Source organism: Ranitomeya variabilis, chromosome 7 (genome assembly GCF_051348905.1).
Source record: "Ranitomeya variabilis isolate aRanVar5 chromosome 7, aRanVar5.hap1, whole genome shotgun sequence".
NCBI classification, from domain to species: domain Eukaryota; kingdom Metazoa; phylum Chordata; class Amphibia; order Anura; family Dendrobatidae; genus Ranitomeya; species Ranitomeya variabilis.
The window spans coordinates 244,167,942-244,189,700 of NC_135238.1; the positions used below are offsets into that span (position 1 = coordinate 244,167,942).

General features: G+C 47.4%; 1 protein-coding gene across 1 annotated transcript in view; it reads right to left on the bottom strand.

Annotated features, from left to right (window-relative positions):
• The window catches only part of STEAP3 (STEAP3 metalloreductase), a 196,029-nt gene that overhangs the window by 4,164 nt on the left and 170,106 nt on the right, over nt 1-21,759 (bottom strand). The window contains exon 4 of the mRNA XM_077273416.1: nt 827-991. Coding sequence (XP_077129531.1) covers nt 827-991 — 165 coding nt within the window. The remainder of the gene's footprint in view (nt 1-826; nt 992-21,759) is intronic.

A 21,759-nucleotide genomic window follows, 5' to 3' on the forward strand; every position in this document is an offset into this window, starting at 1 on the left:
TTATACCCCAGAGCTGCACTCACTATTCTGCTGGTGCAGTCACTGTGTACATACATTACTGATCCTGAGTTACCTCCTGTATTATACCCCAGAGCTGCACTCACTATTCTGCTGGTGCAGTCACTGTGTACATACATTACATTACTGATCCTGAGTTACCTCCTGTATTATACTCCAGAGCTGCACTCACTATTCTGCTGGTGCAGTCACTGTGTACATACATTACATTACTGATCCTGAGATATATCCTGTATTATACTCCAGAGCTGCACTCACTATTCCGCTGGTGCAGTCACTGTGTACATACATACATTACTGATCCTGAGTTACATCCTGTATTATCCTTCAGAGCTGCACTCACTATTCTGCTGGTGCAGTCACTGTGTACATACATTACACTACTGATCCTGAGATATATCCTGTATTATACTCCAGAGCTGCACTCACTATTCCGCTGGTGCAGTCACTGTGTACATACATACATTACTGATCCTGAGTTACATCCTGTATTATACTCCAGAGCTGCACTCACTACTCTGCTGCTGCAGTCACTGTGTACATACATACATTACTGATCCTGAGTTACATCTTGTATTATACTCCAGAGCTGCACTCACTATTCTGCTGGTGCAGTCACTGTGTACATACATTACATTACTGATCCTGAGTTACCTCCTGTATTATACCTCAGAGCTGCACTCACTATTCTGCTGGTGCAGTCGCTGTGTACATACATTACATTACTGAGTTACATCTCGTATTTTACCCCTGCACAGATGACACCTCCTTGCAGGATGTAATGGCTCGGCCCCCAGGGGCCACTTACCTGAATGAAGGTGAATTCCCTCCAGTTCAGCGAGCTGCTGACAGAGGGCAGAGAGGACACTGCCAGTATGGAGAGGATCCCCAGCGCCATAATCCCTACAGACACATAGAGCTCCATCCTCCAGACTTCCTCCTCCACCCAGGCGGAGGTCACATTGTTCTTCACCTATAACACAGAGAAGTCATTGAGGAGAAGATTTTGGGTTCTCGTTGTGTTCTGGAGCTGCTGCGATGTCACACGGCCAATGACCTGCAGCCATTTATCTCCAATCTGCAAATGAGCCGGCTACCAGGCACAATGATACAAGGGATCGTGCATTATAGCAGCCACATATAGCCGGACTCGCCACTCTACAGAACTACTAGGACCATGCGCTAGTAGCGTCTGTGTTTAGAGATTGTGCAGCAGGCGATTGTCCCTCATAGCTCAGGGTTCTGCACTGTCTGTGTAAGACCCCGACACAGCTCAGGCTCCACCCCGACACAGCTCAGGCCCCACCCCGACGCAGCTCAGGCTCCACCCCGACACAACTCAGGCCCTACCCCGACACAGCTCAGGCCCCACCGGTCATGTCGGACGCTGTTCAGACCAGGTCGTTCGACAGACAGCGGTAATTCCGCTTTTGACCACTATTTGCTCATTGGCGTCGGCTAGTTTTTATCTAGCTGTTCCGGGGTTAATTTACCTGATCCTTGGATTGGAAGCTGGGCCATGCCCATTGCTTTTAAATAGTTCTCCTGATCATTGGGCGTCGCCGATTATAGCTTCTGTCTTGTGCGTTGTTATCTCGGTCTGGAGTGGAGAGCTGGTTGTTGGAGATTCGTTGCTGGTGGTGTATTTTCCTTTGTCTTATTTACTCCTTCCTATATTTGTGTTTATTTTGCCCTGCACATTTATAGTGTATTCCTGTGTGACTGCGGCGTGGTGTATATTTTCCTTTATCCTTGTCTGTGCTAACTGTGGGTATTGGTGTATTACCTCTTCACTGGGTGGTGGGCGGAGGTTTCAGCCTAGGGTTGAAACAGGAGACAGGGTGAGGTTCGAGGCCTGGACATGCACACCATCAGTGTAAACTCCAGGTAGAGGGTCAGTCAGGATTTCCCTAGTCTGAGGGAAATTGCAGGGGCCCGGGTTATTAGCTCTCGCTCACCTAGTCTCTTCGTGACACCACCCTGACACAGCTCAGGCCCCTCCCTGACACAGCCCAGGCCCCACCCCGAAACAGCTCAGGCCCCTCCTCGACACAGCTCAGGCCCCACCCCGACACAGCTCTGGCTCCTCCCCGACACAGCTCAGGCCCCACCCCGACACAGCTCAGGCCCCTCCTCGACACAGCTCAGGCCCCACCCCGACACAGCTCAGGCCCCACCCCGACACAGCTCAGGCCCCTCCCCGACACAGCTCAGGCCCCTCCCTGACACAGCTCAGGCCCCACCCCGACACAGCTCTGGCCCCCTCCCCGACACAGCTCAGGCCCCTCCCCGACACAGCTCTGGCCCCACCCCGACACAGCTCAGGCCCCACCCCGACACAGCTCAGGCCCCTCCCCGACACAGCTCAGGCCCCACCCCGACACAGCTCAGGCCCCACCCCGACACAGCTCAGGCCCCTCACTGTCACGATAATGTATGAAATGTCATAATGTGAGATTAGTTCTACAAAGTACCGTGTCACAGACACACACTGTGCAGCATCGACCCCCCTTTTTTCCACCCCCTGCATTTGCTCATACCACAAACAAAGCCCTATGGCAGAGACACTGTGCAACTTGATACCAATGTGTGAGCAGGGTGTGGCTTTTAAACTGCAGATGACCAATCCTGTAAAGCCCCTCACCCTCCCTCTCCTCTGCTATATAGTGTAATGGGAGACCAAGGTCCAATCCTGTAAAGCCCCTCACCCTCCCTCTCCTCTGCTATATAGTGTAATGGGAGACCAAGGTCCAATCCTGTAAAGCCCCTCACCCTCCCTCTCCTCTGCTATATAGTGTAATGGGAGACCAAGGTGCAGCAGCCCCTCCCTCCTTCCAGGAATGCCTTTGTCTGGAGACTCTAAAAACGTAAATTCTGAGAAGAGTGCATATTGTTACTCAGCCCACTCAGTGATGTCACGACGAGAGGGCATATCTTACGCCTGCTGAGTTGTGTTTTAGTCGTGGTCCAGGAAGCGAGCCAACAACAGCTCCACACAGCTGTGCTAATGCACCTGGATGTATCTCCTGAGCACATGGCGGCCATGATGATATGAAAATGATATGAACGACCTGAATGGTCAGACAAACGTTTTGTTGCCTGGTCATATAATGCACCCAATCTTAGTTTACAGCCTCACCTGTGCTCAGTAAATGATCGGTTATTTAGTGTTTGTGTATAAAAAGAAACCCTGCACCCCAGACCTTCACTTGAACTGCAACTTGAGCTCTGACAACATGGCAAAAATCCACCCTGCGACCAAAGCCTGGATTATCAAGAGGCTGAAGACCAGATCCACTGCAGAGGTGGCTGGCACCTTTAATGTGTCTCAGCGTCAAGTACAAAGAATTAAAAAAAATTTGAGGAGACTGCGGATGTGTTTGACAAGCCCAGGTCCAGCAGACCCCGCAAGACAACTGCTCAGGAGGAACGTTTGTTGGTTAGAAAATCCAGAGTAAGCCCCTCTTCCACTGCAGCAGAGATCCAACAGGCCTGGTCGCCTCAAGTCTCTGTGTCAACTAGAACAGTTTGTAGGATTCTGTCTCGAAATGGCCTCCATGGTGGAATCAGTGCCCAGAAGCCAGCACTAAACAAAAGGCAAATAAAAAACCGTGTGGCATTTGCAAAGTCCCACAGCCTGCTAAACAGATGGACGCTGGAAAAGTGGCATAAGGTGGATTTCTCTGATGAATCTTCAGTATAATTACACCACAGCCGCCGCAAATACTGCAGGAGACCTACTGGAGCCCGTATGGACCCAAAATACACCCAGAAAACAGTTACATTTGGTGGTGGAAAGATCATGGTCTGGGGTTACATTCAGTATGGGGGTGTGCAAAACATTTGCAAGGTGGAAGGCAATATCAATAGCCTAAAGTATCAAGAGTATAATCTAACCTCTTTTTCTCATCTTTCAGGATACATCGGGGGCTTATCTACAGCATTACAGAATGCATTACAGAATGCTGGAGATAAGCCCCTGATGCCGGTGGCCGCAGCTCATACGATTTTTGGGGCGTCAGATTCCCTTTAATATATTGTATGAATCATTGTTGATCCGCATGGATGCAGTCCTTCAAGATGATGGAAGTCACACAAAATATTAAATATGACTCTAATAGCACCACAACTTCATTCGCCAATGTTATGCAACATATATTTGTATTTTAGCTTTATTTGTTTGAATATCACATTACTTTCTGTGGGCGACAAAACTTTTGTCTTGCCAAAATCTGACCATTCTGTGTCCATTAACTGATCAATATTTCTGCATTGATGCCAATTTATTTTCTTAACCTAAACCACATTTCAGAGGGTTTCAGCTTTCAAAAGAATAATTTATGCAACCGATGGATGAATTTAATGTCAGGTTATCATAATACCGAATTTGGACGTGTCCGTGTGTCTGTGCACAATGAGTCATCCACAGTTGGGCGTAACCATGGATACCTAAGGAGAGGAGCTCCCCCTGGTGGCGAGTTAAGGCATAAGCCTTTTTGAATGTTAGCCTGTGAGGCAACACTGTGAGGCAAGATTGCAAAGATGGATCAAATTGAGCGCGCTGCTGCACGTAGAGAAGCGAATCGCATACGGATGCGTAACCTCCGTCTTAATGAAACAGAAGATGAACAAAATTGTTGAAGAACTGCTGATGCAGCCTGACAGAGGGCGGCCAGAGCAAGAGAAACAAATGAAGTAACTGAATCACGTAGAGCATGTAATGCTGCACGACAACGAGCAACAAGCAATGCACAAAGTGATACACATATTTCACAAAAAAGAGAACAAGATGGAATACGTGTCCAAAATGCAAGAGCCACTCGATGACGGCAAGTTACATTTGCCACTAGAGGACTTCGCAATCAAATTGATGAGACACGTATTGAAGAGCACTATGCTGGCGAGTGGACATTTCGATATCAGTTCTGCCAGTCTAAAAATTTCAAAGGCGAAATTGCACGGGACAAAACATTCCCTTCCTGCTGCAAGAGAGGGCACATCCAACTACGTCCCATTCGTATGATCAATTAGTCAAGTTAATGAAAGGAGCGTCAGCACTCCAATAACTTTATGGCTAATAGAAGGCAATACAATAGCTCGCTTGCTTTGGCATCAATGGGAGCACAAGTAGCGCCACCTCCTGGCCATGGTCCATACTGTTTTCGAATTCATGGACAAATTTACCCCAGAGCTGCCCCATTGTATCCCGCTGTGGGTAGTACTCCCAAGTTTGCCAGGATTTATATCTTGGACAGTGAAGAAGCATTAAGTACAGGAAGTCAAGCAAATAAAAAGAGCCCCCAGCACTGCTATCATCTCTTGGAGAGAAAGTGAAAGCAATTCACCCACCGGCAGGAGCCTTCACAATGATGAGGGAATGTGACACAGAGGAAGAGAGGATTGCTGAATTAGAAAATCACAATCCACTCGAAATAACAATTTCAATTATAAATGACTACAACGATGACCAGAGGCTACAATGCACCAAGGAGTAATGAAGTAGCTATAATTTATCAAAATGCAGTAGGTGAACCCCCATGTAATAGGGACATCAGAGTTCACCTCAAAAGTGAAAACCAAACTGTCCAAACCAGCTTTCTTCACACAAAGTGTGATGCAATGACAGATCCACTGCTATTCCCATATGGGGACAGTGGACGGACAATACATATGACAACTCCAATTGCCCTAAGTGCAACATCAAGGAATTGGTGACATTCATCTACCGTCCATACCGGTGGATCAAGATCGACAAGATAAAATCACCTTGTCGCAGGACTATGCATACAGGCTGCCATTTGTGACCAGTTCAATCCCCTTTTAAATGCTGGGAAGTTGATGCAAGAATTTATCGTTGACAGTTATGTCAAAATTGAATCTGACAAGATCAAATACAAAAAACAAAATCAAAAGGCATTATGTGTCGACAGTTAAGCCGGTGTTATGGATCACATCCATAATACTGCGTTACACCAAGGGCTAAAAGCTGGGACACCAGTAATTTTACCGTCCACTTTCACTGGAAGCCCAAGAGCTATGCAGCAAAATTACCAAGACGCCATGACAATTGTTTGAAAATTCGGAAAGCCAGATTTTTTTGTTATGATGACCTGTAACCCAAAGTGGAAAGAAATTACTGAAAACTTAGAACCATGGCAAAGGCCAGAGTTCAGACCAGATTTGGTTACACGAGTATTTATAATCAAACTCCAAGCCGTGCTTAACGAGATTTTGAAAAAACACATTTTTGGCCGGGTAGTTGCCTATGTGCATGTAATAGAATTTCAGAAGCGTGGACTACCACATGCTCACATGCTCTTAACCCTCGGAGAGGAAGATAAACCGAGGGAAAAATAAATGATGAATTGGTCTCTGCTGAAATCCCAGATGACACAGCAAATCCCAAACTGCATGAGGCAGTGATGAAGCTCATGATTCATGGCCCATGTGGCGAAGATCAACCTGGTGCTATATGCATGACAGATGGTCAATGCGCAAAAATATTCCCAAAGGAATTTAATACAGAGATAAACCCCAATGTTGATGGTTACCCACAGTACCTAAAACCAAATCCTGGGAAAACCAGACGAGGAACGCGAGAAATCGACAATAGATGGGTAGTTCCATACAACCCCTATTTATTACTCAAGTACAACTGCCATATCAATGTTGAGATATGTGCTTCATTAAAAAGTGTTAAATATCTTTTCAAATATGTATACACAGGACATGACTGTGCCAATATCAAGTGTGATGCATTAACCTGGAATGAACCAGCCATGTACCTAGATTCTCGTATGTAAGCGTCCTGAGGGCATGTGGAGAATCAGAAAAAATAAAATGCATGATGCTTCACGTACCATTAAAAGGCTTGCTGTTCACCTCGAAAACATGCAGCAAGTGTTTTTCGTAGATGGTAATGTGGATGTTGTTATTTCAGACTCAAAAGCCTCTACTCTGCAGGCTTATTTTGAGCTAAACAGAGTGGACGCTTCCGCCCGTCAGTATTTGTACAGTGAAATCCCTGAACACTTTGTCTGGGATAGAAAAGCTGTACTAGAAGGATGGAAAAAACGACAGGCTCAATTTGGGAAAACAATTGCCCGAATGTATACAGTCTCTTTAACAGACGGTGAGCTGTATTACCTAAGACTCCTTTACTTCACGTGAGAGGAGCAAAGTCTTATGCTGACTTAAGGACTGTCAATGGAGTCGTACATGACATGTATAAAAATGCGTGCATTGATCTTCATCTTGTGGAAGACGATTCCCAATGGGAAGACGGTATAACGGATGCAATCGCTTTCCAAATGCCCTACCAACTTTGCAAATTATTTGCTATAATTTGTTTATATGGGGAACCAGCTAAACCATTGGCATTATGGCCAAAATATAAAACCAAATTTATGGAGGATTACACCAGGCCGTATACTCCAGAAATTGCTGATCAACTGTGTGATATTAATGAAGTGCTCTTAAGCAATAAAAAAAGTCCTGTGCTGACTACGGATTTCCAACTTCAGTAAATGTTCCAGATGAAATACTGGACCAACTGAATTATGCTGTAATAAAGCAGGAGGCTGAGCAACTGAAAGCTATGCTTAATGAAGCAATCAGCTTTCGATGCAATTATGCAAGCAGTCAATGCTGCATCACAGCCAGACGACACTAGCCCACACTGTTTTTTTTTCTGGACGGCCCAGGAGGCAGTGGGAAGACATTTTTGTACAACTGCTTGCACAAGACACTACAAGCAGAAAAGAAGTCTATTTGCTCAGTAGCCTCCACTGGATTGGTGGCTACATTACTACAATAAGGTAGCACCTACCATTCCTAGCTTGGCCTTGGAATTACAACAAATGAGACCACAGTGTCAAAAATTAGGCCAACCTCACTTCAAGCAGAGGAGCTTAGGGAGTCATCTGTCGTTATTTGGGACGAAGTAACAATGACTCCCTGATTTAATATGAACACTGTGGATAATTTGTTCCCAGACATATGTGGAAAAAAAAGACCGTTTGGTGGAAAAGTTTTCATAAATGGTGGTGACTTTCGTGAAACCCTACCAATAGTGGAAGGTGGAAAAAGAGCCCAAATTGTACAGTCCACCATTAAATACTCAAAATCCTGGAATCAGTTTTCATGGTTCCAGCTACAACAGAATATGAGAACGTCTCAGGAAGAAGTTGAGTACAATTCATGGTTACTGAAACTTGGCAATGGAGAGTTGTCAAATGTATAAGGCTACGTTCACATTTGCGGTGTGCGCCGCAGCGTCGCCGCCGCAACGCACAGCGCAAATGTGAACACATGCACAACGCAGCTTTTTGCGCCGCATGCGTCCTTTTTTTCATTGATTTTGGACGCAGCAAAAATGCAACTTGCTGCGTCCTCCGCGACCCGACGCGGGCGCCGCAGGGACGCATGCGGCGCAAAAAGCAAGTGCACCGCATGTCCATGCGCCCCCATGTTAAATATAGGGGCGCATGATGCATGCGGCGCCGCTGCGGCACCCGCCGCTGCGGCGGGCGCCGCTAATGTGAACGTAGCCTATGGTCTACCAGAAGACACAATTGAAATCCCGAATTCTTTTATTGAAGAGGGTGATTTAATTACAGCCATTTTTGGCAACTCAATTGAGATTACCGATGCAACGGTAGAAGCAATTACCAATAAAGCAATTCTTACGCCGTTGAATGATGACGTTCGCGCCTTGAATGGCAAAATTCTTAGTCAAGTTCAAGGTGAACACTCAACATATCGCTCCGTAGACACAATTGCTGAAGAGGAGGGTGTGATTCTCACAGATTACCCTGTAGAGTTTCTTAACTCTTTGAGGCCGGGGTCACACATGCGTGTTTTACGTACGTAAGAGCGCAAAAACTACGTACGTAAAACTCGCATTACATACGGCACAATGCTTCTCAATGGGGCTGCTCCTATTAGCCGTATATTACGGTTCAGTATTATACGGCTTTCTACGGCCGTACAAAATCGCAGCATGCTGCGTTTGTCAGCGTATTGCGCAAATAATACGCCAATGAAAGTCTATGGTGGCGAGAAAAATACGGATTACACACGGACCAGCAGTGTGACTTGCGAGAAATACGCAGCGCTGTTAGTGAAAAGTCGGTAATTCAATTGCCGGCTTTTCATTTCTCCTTCACAAACCCGACAGGATATGAGACATGGTTTACATACATAAGTAAAACATAGTAACAGCTTTATTGAATACAAAATAATACACAAAGAAAACACAGGACAGATGACAGGGAACACACCATGAAGGTGGCACCACAAAGACCAGCAGGCAAAACTAATTACAGAAGCATCATACTCAGCCTAAATAGTGTACACCCCAAATGTAGTAAACATGCATGTATAACAATGTATTTGGATAAATCCCAGTGATAAGGGGGTACACCAATAAAGGAAGGTTGTAAACAAAGTAGCAGTGAAAAGATTGTTACCTGCAGGACCGTGATGCCACCCACCCCAACGCCGCGTTTCGGCCTCGTGCCTTCTTCCGGGGATACCCCCGGAAGAAGGCACGAGGCCGAAACGCGGCGTTGGGGTGGGTGGCATCACGGTCCTGCAGGTAACAATCTTTTCACTGCTACTTTGTTTACAACCTTCCTTTATTGGTGTACCCCCTTATCACTGGGATTTATCCAAATACATTGTTATACATGCATGTTTACTACATTTGGGGTGTACACTATTTAGGCTGAGTATGATGCTTCTGTAATTAGTTTTGCCTGCTGGTCTTTGTGGTGCCACCTTCATGGTGTGTTCCCTGTCATCTGTCCTGTGTTTTCTTTGTGTATTATTTTGTATTCAATAAAGCTGTTACTATGTTTTACTTTTGGTTCTTTTGGTGTTCTTTTTCTCATTGGTTTATACCTCATTGGCACTGAACCTTTCTATACATACCCTGACACCCCTTCCATTGTTCAGGTGTGGTGTGTATATTTTGCTCTTGGATTTACATGGTTTACATACAGTAAACCATCTCATATCCCCTTTTTTTTTGCATATTCCACACTACTAATGTTAGTAGTGTGTATGTGCAAAATTTCAGCGCTGTAGCTGCTGAAATAAAGGGTTAAATGGCGGAAAAAATTGGCGTGGGCTCCCGCGCAATTTTCTCCGCCAGAGTGGTAAAGCCAGTGACTGAGGGCAGATATTAATAGCCAGGAGAGGGTCCATGGTTATTGGCCCCCCCCCCCCCCGTGGCTAAAAACATCTGCCCCCAGCCACCCCAGAAAAGGCACATCTGGAAGATGCGCCAATTCTGGCACTTGGCCACTCTCTTCCCACTCCCTGTAGCGGTGGGATATGGGGTAATGAAGGGTTAATGCCACCTTGCTATTGTAAGGTGACATTAAGCCAGATTAATAATGGAGAGGCGTCAATTATGTCACCGATCCATTATTAATCCAATTGTTGGAAAGGGTTAAAAAACACACACACACATGATTTAAAAGTATTTTAATGAAATAAACACATCGGTTGTTGTAATAATTTATTGTTCTCTCAATCCATCAGGAACACCCTCGCTTGGAAAAATAATAAACGCACAAGATACATACCTTCTGGTGAACCGTCTCGTCCCACGAGGTAATCCATCTGAAGGGGTTAACTAATATTACAGGCAGGAGCTGCGATTAAACCACTCGCTTGTGCCTGTAATCCCCGGGTGCTGAAAGGAAAGCTGGATCTGTGCTTACATTGAGTCGCGGTGAGGCGCCCTCTGGTAGATGTTCTCATGAACTGCAGCCTGGGAACTTTTTCCCACGCTCCAGGTCATATGAGGACATCCACCAGGGGGCGCATCACCGCGACTGAACGAAATGTAGGTCAATGACCTACATTTCATTCATTCGCCGGGGATTATAGGCATGGAGCACAGCTGCATTTAGCAGGGCTCCTGCCTGTAATATTAGTTAACCCCTTCAGATGGATTACCTCGTGGGACGAGACGGTTCACCAGAAGGTATGTATCTTGTGCGTTTATTATTTTGCCAAGCGAGGGTGTTCCTGATGGATTGAGAGAACAATAAATTATTACAACAACCGCTGTGTTTATTTCATTAAACTACTTTTAAATCATGTGTATGTGTGTGTTTTTTAACCCTTTCATACAATTGGCTTATTAATGGATCGGTGACATAATTGACGCCTCTCCATTATTAATCTGGCTTAATGTCACCTTACAATAGCAAGGTGGCATTAACGCTTCATTACCCCATATCCCACCGCTACAGGGAGTGGGACGAGAGTGGCCAAGTGCCAGAATAGGCGCATCTTCCAGATGTGCCTTTTCTGGGGTGGCTGGGGGCAGATGTTTTTAGCCAGGGGGGGCCAATAACCATGGACCCTCTCCTGGCTATTAATATCTGCCCTCAGTCACTGGCTTTACCACTCTGGCGGAGAAAATTGCGCGGGAGCCCACGCCAATTTTTTCCGCCATTTAACCCTTTATTTCAGCAGCTACAGCGCTGAAATTTTGCACATACACACTACTAACATTAGTAGTGTGGAATATGCAAAAAAAAAGGGGATATGAGATGGTTTACTGTATGTAAATCATGTCTCATATCCTGTCGGGTTTGTGCAGGAGAAATGAGAAGCCGGCAATTGAATTACCGGCTGTTCACAGATATCGCGCTGAATTAAATGTAAATACAGAATATATATATATATGTGTCTCAATGACATATATATATATATATATATATATATATATATATATATATATACTGTATATATGTTTTCCCTAACATTTGAGCACATAAATCTATTAAGATGTCGGTTTTGCAAGCCTGCGCGAAAATCTCGCAGTACGGATGCCATACGGATTACATACGGAGGATGCCATGCGCAAAATACGCTGACACACCCTGACTACGGATCAATATTTTGGGAACATTTCTCCGTATTACGGCCGTAGTACGGACGTATAATACGTGGCGTATTGTCTTACGCCAAGTGTGACTCCAGCCTGAATCCCACTGGGATGCCGCCTCATGAACTAAAGCTGAAACCAGGAGCTGTAATTATGCTCCTGCGTAATCTTAGCAGAAAGCATGGCCTTTTTAACGGCACAAGGCTTTATGTGAAAAGCTTAACAGCAAACGTTATTCATGCCGTTGCTTTAAAAGGAAAAGCAAAGAGTCAGATAGTTCTTATTCCAAGAATTGACCTGATTTCCAAAGATGAAAACTTGCTAGTCCAGATGCCATGGCGTCTGTTTCCTGTCATGTTGGCTTTTGCAATGACCATCAATAAATCTCAGGGACAGTCCTTGGATATTGTAGGAATTTATTTGCCTCTCCCAGTGTTTTCACACGGGCAGTTATATATGGCTTTCTCCAGGGGATGCAAAAGCCAACAAATAAGGGTCAAAATATTGGAGACACAGAAGCAAGGTAAACTTATTTCTAACGTTGACAAATGGTTTACTGTCAACTGTGTGTACAAAGAAATCTTTTAAGCTTTTTAACAATTGTAAAAGCCAAAAAATGTTGTACAAAAAAGCGGGACTAACTCCTAGCCGCGGTCTACGGACCAAACATTGGGCATGGGCAGGGTCTAGGGGCAGATCCCAAGTGCGCTCAACCTTATGAAATAGCTTACGCTCAGGAACATTGAGGAATAGCGTTATCAGCTAGCTCTACCCGTTCATTTCCTTTAGGGTACCGTCTCACAGTGGCACTTTTCTCGCTACGACGGTACGATCCGTGACGTTCCAGCGATATCCATACGATATCGCTGTGTCTGACACGCAGCAGCGATCAGGGACCCCGCTGAGAATCGTACGTCGTAGCAGATCGTTTGGAACTTTATTTTGTCGCTGGATCTCCCGCTGTCATCGCTGGATCGGTGTGTGTGACACCGATCCAGCGATGCGTTCGCTTGTAACCAGGGTAAACATCGGGTTAATAAGAGCAGGGCCGCGCTTAGTAACCCGATGTTTACCCTGGTTACCATCGTAAATGTAAAAAAAAAAAAAAACGTACATACTCACATTCCGGTGTCCGTCAGGTCCATAGCCGTCTGCTTCCCGCACTGACTGACTGCCGGCCATAAAGTAAAAGCAGAGCACAGCGGTGACGTCACCGCTGTGCTCTGCTTTCACTTTACGGCCGCCACTCAGTCAGTGCGGGAAGCAGACGGCTATGGACCTGACGGACACCGGAATGTGAGTATGTACTGTTTTTTTTTTTTTTACATTTACGATGGTAACCAGGGTAAACATTGGGTTACTAAGCACGGCCCTGCGCTTAGTAACCCGATGTTTACCCTGGTTACCCGGGGACTTCGGCATCGTTGGTCGCTGGAGAGCGGTCTGTGTGACAGCTCTCCAGCGACCACACAACGACATACCAACGATCACGGCCAGGTCGTATCGCGCCCAAGCTTTTATTTCACTCGTAAGCTTTTATTTACATAACATGGATAAGCGACATAACTTCTGTCAGGGAGTGTACTAGTCCTGAGACAATTGTGTGTACTTGCCATTATCCCCTCCCTTTCTCTTTGTTTTTCTATCCTATCTTATATTTGGCAATGATAGTGCAGCGCCCCAGAGGCCTGGTCGTTGCAGTACTGATGCTCCGCCGCTAAGGGGAGTGATGGTATGTCTGATGGCACTAAAGGAGTTCACCTGACCAGGTATCACAGTCACACTTTACACTTCACAATCTGGCCACCAGGGGGAGCAAAGGGTTCTATGTATTAGGCCACTCCTCACAATCTGGTAAAATTGGGGGCTGGATAGGAAGTTAGAGAGAAGCTGACTGGGTTGGATCCAGGCAACATCCTGTGGCAGAGGGTGTTGCAGGGGAAGATTCAGGGGGGTCTCTGTCAGGGGTGGGATCCTGACAGTGGCCTAGCGAACAGAACAGAACGTTACGGAGCCGTGCCTGCACCCGTTGTGGTGGCATCCTAAGAAAGGAAACGAAGCGAGGTTTATTGTGAAGAAGTGAGAAACGAGATCGCAGCAAAAAGGAGATAAAGCCAGTAGGAGTCGTGCCATAAGATCGAGGCAACATCCTACTGAGGAGCGTAGCCGGTGGCCGGAACGCCGAGGAAGTATTAGGCTCCAAGCATTACTTCAAACAGCGGCAGGACAGTTAATTATAGGTTGGCTGTCTCACCTAAATCACCTAAGCAGACATAGGGGGCAACTGGGTGAGAGGGGCAACGCTAGGGTCCCGGAAGAACTCCAGGCCTACCCGTCATATGGGTGCGTCCTATCCATATAATCTGGGGGACGGAGAAGAACATCAGAATAGATATGAGTTGTGAGAGAAGAACATCAGAAACAGACACAACAGTTGTGAGGACTATCCCGTGGTGCTCAGCAGGGAGGTACTACAACACACAGGCGCTAGAAGGTAGGCACTGATTTCCACCTACAAAGGGAACTCTGGATGTGCCTTCGGACCGGCCGGTCTCAGTCAGCCCTGTTAGCAGTGCTCTGGATTGAGGATCCTGAAGCCTTCAATAAAGAGGTAAAGAGACTGCAACCCTGTGTCCTCGTTATTCATCGCGACCTGCACCAAGCACCATCCTCTCATCTTTCATTGGACGCCCCTTAGCAGGGTCACGGACCGGGTCTAGCCACCGTGACAACCCCAGGACCGAGACTGAGAGGCCCGCTACCGAGTACCCCATGGCCCTGCGTCACGAACAGGATCTACTTAAGCCTGAAGAATCAGGTCATGTGTGCCTTGGGGCTGTGTCTGAATTGTTCTTGAACAGTGACTTATTGCGAAGACTGTATATTGCTATTTGCTGCCAAAAATGCCCGCCAAAACCGCCGCCATTACAGCGCTAAGAGGAGCGCAGGAGAAGAAGAAGGGCGTGAAGTGGGCATACACGAGCTGGAGGGCGCGAAAGACAATGGCCGCCCAGTCTGAACATTTCTATATCCTGAGGACGTGTCCGTCAGCAGCGGAGACCCGCCTCCTGATCTTCTATGGCGGGCGGAGACCGAAGAAACGAAACTATGACTCAGATGAGGTGGGACTGGAGACCAGAGAAGGCCTGTGGAAAAAGAATGGCCCCGCACCGACCCCCGTCACCGGAGGACTACTCCGACATGCCCTCGTTGGAGGATCTTGACCCGCGGGAGCTGTCGATGGGGCATCCCATGCCTGAATGGTTCCCAGTCTGTACGCCTCCCTCAGGGGAGTGGAGTGGCGCCGGAGGAGTTACCTCAAGCGTAGGTACTCAGTGCCGCGACTCCCAGGGAGGACGCCTCACCTCCGCACCTGACCCAGTTACCACTGCGATCACTGGCGCCCTGGTGGCCCCGCCGACTGACCCCAAATTACCGGGGGGGCACGACCTCGGGCCCTTCCCTTGGGGAGAATATAGGAACCACCTGATCGCGGAGTTCCAGCGGGAAGTGGAGCGGGAAGCGCGAGGCGAGCTGCTGGAGGGCTCCTTGCCGAAATGGGGCGTTGTGATCGTTTACCAGCCCCAGGAGGGGAAAGGCTTCGTCCAAGAAATTGGAGCGGCTCTGAGAGTTCGCATCACCCGGGACGAGGTGGAACCCTGCGTGTGTGGAGACGGTGCCAAGTCCCTCCTGGAGCCGGGAGATGTGGTGACGTACCGCCGGCATCTCAAGGGCAGAAGTTGGTGGGCCCGGGACATGCAGCGCTGTACAGCCGTCATGGCGGTATCCAGAACCGAGGGGGAGGAGCTTGCCGCCGAAGCAGCTGCAGCAACCTCTGCTACCGCCAGCATCATCCACCGGCCCATGCAGCCACTCATCGCGGCTCACGACCTGGTCGTGCAGAAGACCCAAACCCATGGAGTGTACTGGCACCGGGAGTGGACTTGGAGTCGAGCCTGCCTGGGCCGCAGAGGGCCACCTGTCAGGTAAAGCCTCGATGGAGGCCGCCAGAACCAGAGTAAGATCCTGATGCTCTGCAACTGTAAATAGTTAACTGTTTGTTTTCCTGCTTTTTGCTGATAGTACCCGACCAGGGTTGTTCTTAAAGGGATCCCTTCGTTTACCCGGGATCCCTATTGCTATTTATTTTTGCTTTTGCTTTCCTTTTTGCTTTTGTTCCACAATGTTGCAAAGACTGCCGAATCATGGTGTCATGTCGGACACTGTTCATACCAGGGCGTTCGACAGACAGTGGTAATTCCGCTTTTGTCCAGTATGTGCTCAGTGGTGTCGGCTAGATTTTATCTAGCTGGTCCGGGGTTAATTTAGCTGGTGCTCGGATTGGAAGCTGGGCCATGCCCACTGCCTTTAAATAGTTCTTCTGAACATTGGGCGTCGCCGATTATAGCTTCTGTCTAGTGCTTGGTTATCTCGGTCTGGAGTGGTGAGCTAGGAGTTGGAGTATCGTATCTGGTGGTGTATTTCCCTTTGTCTTATTTACTCCTTCCCATATTTGTATTTATTTTGCCCTGTGCATTTTTAGTGTATTCCTGAGTGACTGCGGCGTGGTGTATATTTTCCGTTATCCTTGTCTGTGCTAACTGTGGGTATTGGTGTATGATCTCTTCACTGGGTGGTGGTTTCAGCCTAGGGTTGAAACAGGAGACAGGGTGAAGTTCGAAGGCCTAGACATGCACACCATCAGTGTAAACACTAGGTAGAGGGTCAGTCAGGATTTCCCTAGTCTGAGGGAAATTGCAGGGGCCCGGGTTATTAGCTCTTGCCCACCTAGGCTTCCCGTGACGTTATAATCGGCCTTAAATGAAGAAAAAAAAGGGGGTTTCCTTTTTTTTGTTTTGTCATGGATCCCATGACTTCCATAACCCACCAGTTGGAGGCGCTGTCCCTACAGGTCACTGAGTTGAGGGGGGCAGTGCAGCAACAGGGACTAGCAGTATCTAATGTGCAAGCTGGAGCAACAGGTAGAGTTGCTGAGCCTAAGTTTCCTTTGCCTGAAAAATTTGCTGGGGAATGCAGTAAATTTGTTTCTTTTCGTGAAGCTTGCAAACTATATTTCCGTATGCGCCCGATCTCCTCGGGTAATGAGGCTCAGCGTGTGGGCCTGGTGTTGTCATTGTTAAGCGGGGATCCCCAAGCATGGGCGTTTTCTTTGCCATCTGATTCTGCTGCATTTGACTCTGTGGAGAGTTTTTTTTCCTTTCTTGGAAACATTTACGATGAGCCTGACAGAATGGCTCTAGCAGAATCTAAGATATGCACTATTCGCCAGGGGGAGCAAGTTGCAGAGGATTACTGTTCTGAATTTTGCCGCTGGGCGGTCGATACACAGTGGAATGATCCAGCGCTGCGGAGTCAGTTTATTCATGGGGTTTCTGGAAGGGTTAAAAAAGCCCTTCTGATGTACGAGACTCCTGCTTCTCTTGATTCCACTATGAGTCTGGTTGTCCGCATTGATCGCCGTTTGCGTCAGAGGGAGCATGAGACACTGCCTATGGGAGAGGGTTTAGGTTCACGTGAGGTTGCTGCAGGTGAGCCCACGGAGCCTATGCAAATCGCAGGGGTGTCACATGTGAAGCTTCGAGCCCCTGAGCTCAGGAAGCAGGGAGCCTGTTTTTACTGCGGTAAAACTGGTCATTTTGTTAACATCTGTCTTCTGCTGTCTAAGAAAAACGCAACAGCGGAAAACTTCTAAGCTCAGAGGGTGTGGAGGAGGCCAATCTGAGCTTATGTATATCCTCCATGGTCGTTTCTCAATGCATGCTCCCTGCTAAGGTTATTATCGCTGGCAGTGAGCTGCCAATTACTGTTTTTGTGGATAGTGGTTCTGCCACAAATCTCATTGATGAGGAGTTTGCGCGCACAGCAGGTTTTAGGATTGAAAAACTGCCTCATCCTATCCGCGTGGTCACCATCAATGCCGCTCCTCTCCCACAGGAGGAGATTACTGAGTTCGTGGCTGAGGTGAAACTCCACATTGGGGTTCTACATTCTGAGCAGGTTACATGTAAGGTGCTCAGGAATCTTTCTGCTCAGGTGGTTTTGGGTTTTCCATGGTTGTCTATGCACAACCCGGTAATTGACTGGAAAACTCAGGACATAATTCAGTGGAGCGAGTTCTGCCAGGAGAATTGCCTGGCCACATGTGTGGCTGCGGTGACTTCAAGCGTTCCGGAGTCACTTCTGGATTTTGTGGATGTGTTCTCTGAGAAGGGTTGTTCAGAGTTGCCACCACATCGTCCCTATGACTGTACTATCAGGTTTAAACCAGGGGCCAAATTGCCTAAAGCAAGAATGTTTAACATCTCCGGTCCAGGGAGACAAGCGTTAAAGGATTACATTGCTGAAAGTTTGAGCAAAGGGCACATCAGGCCGTCATCCTCGCCTGTGGCAGCAGGGTTCTTCTTCGTGAAGAAGAAAGATGGCGGATTACGCCCGTGTTTGGATTTCAGGGAGTTGAACCAGATTACGGTTCGTGATCCATACCCTATGCCACTGATACCAGATTTGTTCAACCAGGTGGCGGATGCTAAGTGGTTTACCAAGTTTTACCTCAGGGGGGCGTACAACCTCATAAGAGTCCGTCAAGGTGATGAGTGGAAGACGGCTTTTAATACCCCTGAGGGTCATTTTGAAAATTTGGTGATGCTGTTTGGGTTGACTAACGCACCTGCAGTGTTCCAACATTTCATCAATGATGTATTCTCGCATGTTTTGGGGAAATTCGTTATCGTGTACCTAGATGACATCCTCATATATTCTTGCGACCGTGATGCTCATTTAGATCATGTCAGGCAGGTGTTACAGCTTCTCAGAGAGAATAAGCTGTATGCTAAACTTGAGAAATGTGTATTTTCTGTTCAAGAGTTGCCTTTCTTGGGTTATATTGTGTCTGCTTCTGGTTTTAAAATGGACGCCACTAAGGTGCAAGCGGTGCTGCATTGGGAACGTCCTGATAACCTGAAAGCAATTCAGCGGTTCCTTGGGTTTTCTAACTACTATAGGAAATTTATCAAGGATTTTTCCATCATTGCTAAACCGCTAACTGACATGACTAAGGCTGGTTTCACATTTGCGTTTTTTGCTGCTGCGTTTTTCCGCAAAAAAAGCATGCGTTTTTTTTCCTATGTTTAACATTAAAAACGCATGCGGTTTTTTTGCATGCGTTTTGCCGTGTTTGACAACGCATGCATTTTTTCCATGCTTGCGTTTGGTTGCAGAAATGCAATATGTAGTAATTTCTAGAGGCGTTTTTTTTGCGGCAAAAAAACGTATTGCTGTCTATGTAAACGCATGCGTTTTTAAGCACATGCGTTTGCGTTAAAAACGCATGCGTTTTTATAGAAAAAAACAAGAATACACACTTATAAGTCACCCCCCACCATCAAGGTGATAAAGGGATCCACACCCTAACCCTACCCCTAACCCTAGGTATCTTAACCCTACCCCTAACCCTACCCCTAACCATAGGGATCCTAACCCTACCACTACCCCTACCCCTAGGGATCCTAACCTTAACCCTAACCCTAGCTATTTCTATTTATAGTGGGTTTTCTTGTTGATTTTGATGATTGGCAGCTGTCACACACTTCTCAGCATGCGTTTCAAAAATGAAAACGCAGGAAAAAACGCATGTAAATGCGGCAAGACGCCGCGTTTTTTTTTTCTGTATGCAAAAACGCATGCGTCTAAAAAACACAGCGTTTGCATGCGTTTACATGCGTTTTTTCACCACATGCCTTTGCGTTAAAAATGCTGCGTTTTTAAACGCAAATGTGAAACTAGCCTAAAAAGGGTACCAATTTCTCAGTTTGGCCTGAGGCTGCTGTGCGCGCATTTGAATTTCTTAAGAACAGGTTTGTTTCGGCCCCCATTCTTGTGCAGCCAGACGTATCAAAACCTTTAGTTGTGGAAGTCGATGCGTCTGAGGTTGGTGTGGGGGCGGTACTATCACAAGGCTCATCTTTGAGTGATTTGCGTCCATGCGCCTATTTTTCCAAGAAACTGTCGCCCGCCGAACGTAACTACGATATCGGCAACAGGGAGTTGTTGGCTATTAAGTTGGCCTTTGAGGAATGGCGACACTTCTTGGAGGGGTTGGTTCATCAGGTTACTGTTATTACCGACCATAAGAATTTGCTTTATTTGGAGTCAGCCAAGCGTCTGTCCCCCAGGCAGGCTCGCTGGGCATTGTTTTTCACGCAGTTCAACTTTGTTGTCACTTACAGACCGGGGTCTAAAAACACTAAGGCGGATGCTCTGTCCAGGTGTTTTCCGGGGGGTGAACCTCGGGAAGATCCAGTACCCATCCTCCAAAAGGGTGTTGTGGTTTCGGCTCTCACTACCGAGGTTGAGGCTGAGATTGCCGAGGCTCAGGAGGAGGTACCATCTGAGCTTCCCATCAACAAATCTTTTGTACCGCTTCATCTCCGCTTAAAGGTTTTGGCGGAGCATCATGATGCTGTCCTGGCTGGCCACCCAGGGGTTAGAGGTACCTTGGAGTTGGTGTCACGTCGGTTTTGGTGGCCCAAGATCCGACAGGACGTGGTCTCATACGTGTCAGCTTGTACCACGTGCGCTAGGGCTAAGACGCCCCGCTCCCGTCCTGTTGGCACACTACTTCCTCTGGAGGTACCTAGTAAGCCATGGACGGAAATCTCCATGGATTTCATCACTGATTTGCCCTCCTCAGCTGGGAACACGGTCATCTTGGTGATTGTTGATCGGTTTTCAAAAATGTCGCACTTTGTGTCTTTGCCTTCATTGCCTAACGCTAAGACTCTGGCTCAGGTATTTGTGCAGGAGGTGGTCAGACTTCATGGGGTTCCGTCTGACATCGTGTCTGATAGGGGTACTCAGTTTGTGGCAAAATTTTAGAAAGCATTTTGCTCACGGCTGGGGATCAAGTTGTCTCATTCTTCGGCGTTTCATCCTCAGTCAAATGGTCAGACCAAGCGTATGAACCAAAATTTGGAACAGTACTTACGCTGCTTTGTCTCTGATAACCAGGAGGAGTGGTCAACGTTCCTTCCTTTGGCTGAGTTTGCCATCAATAATCACCGCCAGGAGTCATCTGGGGAGTCTCCGTTTTGTTGTGTTTATGGGCTACATCCTCAATTTTGTACTTTGAGTCAGAGGGGCTCTTCCGGCGTTCCGGAGGAAGACCAGTTAGGAGCACAATTGTCATCAGTCTGGAGGAGAGTTAAACAGCGCCTGTTGAGTGTGGGTGCTAGGTACAAACGTGTGGCTGACAGTAGGCGGGTGCCAGGTCCGGACCTGAGTGTGGATGACTGGGTGTGGTTATCCACAAAAAACATAAGACTCAAGATACCATCCCTTAAATTGGGTCCAAGGTTTATTGGTCCATTTAGGGTCGCCGCCGTCATTAACCCTGTAGCGTACTGATTGGAGCTTCCTACGGTGTATAAGATACACAACGTGTTCCACAGATCGTTGCTAAAAAAGACTGTGGGTCTTGTGGAAGCGGCGCCTATGCCTTCTCCAGTCTTGGTGGATGGTAATTTGGAATTCGAAGTCTCCAAGGTGGTTGACTCTCGTGTAGTGCGCCGCACTTTACAGTACTTGGTAAACTGGCGTGGTTATGGGCCTGAGGAAAGGTCTTGGGTACCAGCCTCGGACGTTCATGCGGATCGGCTGGTCAGTATGTTTCACCTCCGACATCCGGACAAGCCGGGTCCTATAAGCCGTGAGGGCCCTGGGGTCCCTCGTAGAAGGCGGGGTACTGTCATGTCGGACCCTGTTCATACCAGGGCGTTCGACAGACAGCAGTAATTCCGCTTTTGTCCACTATGTGC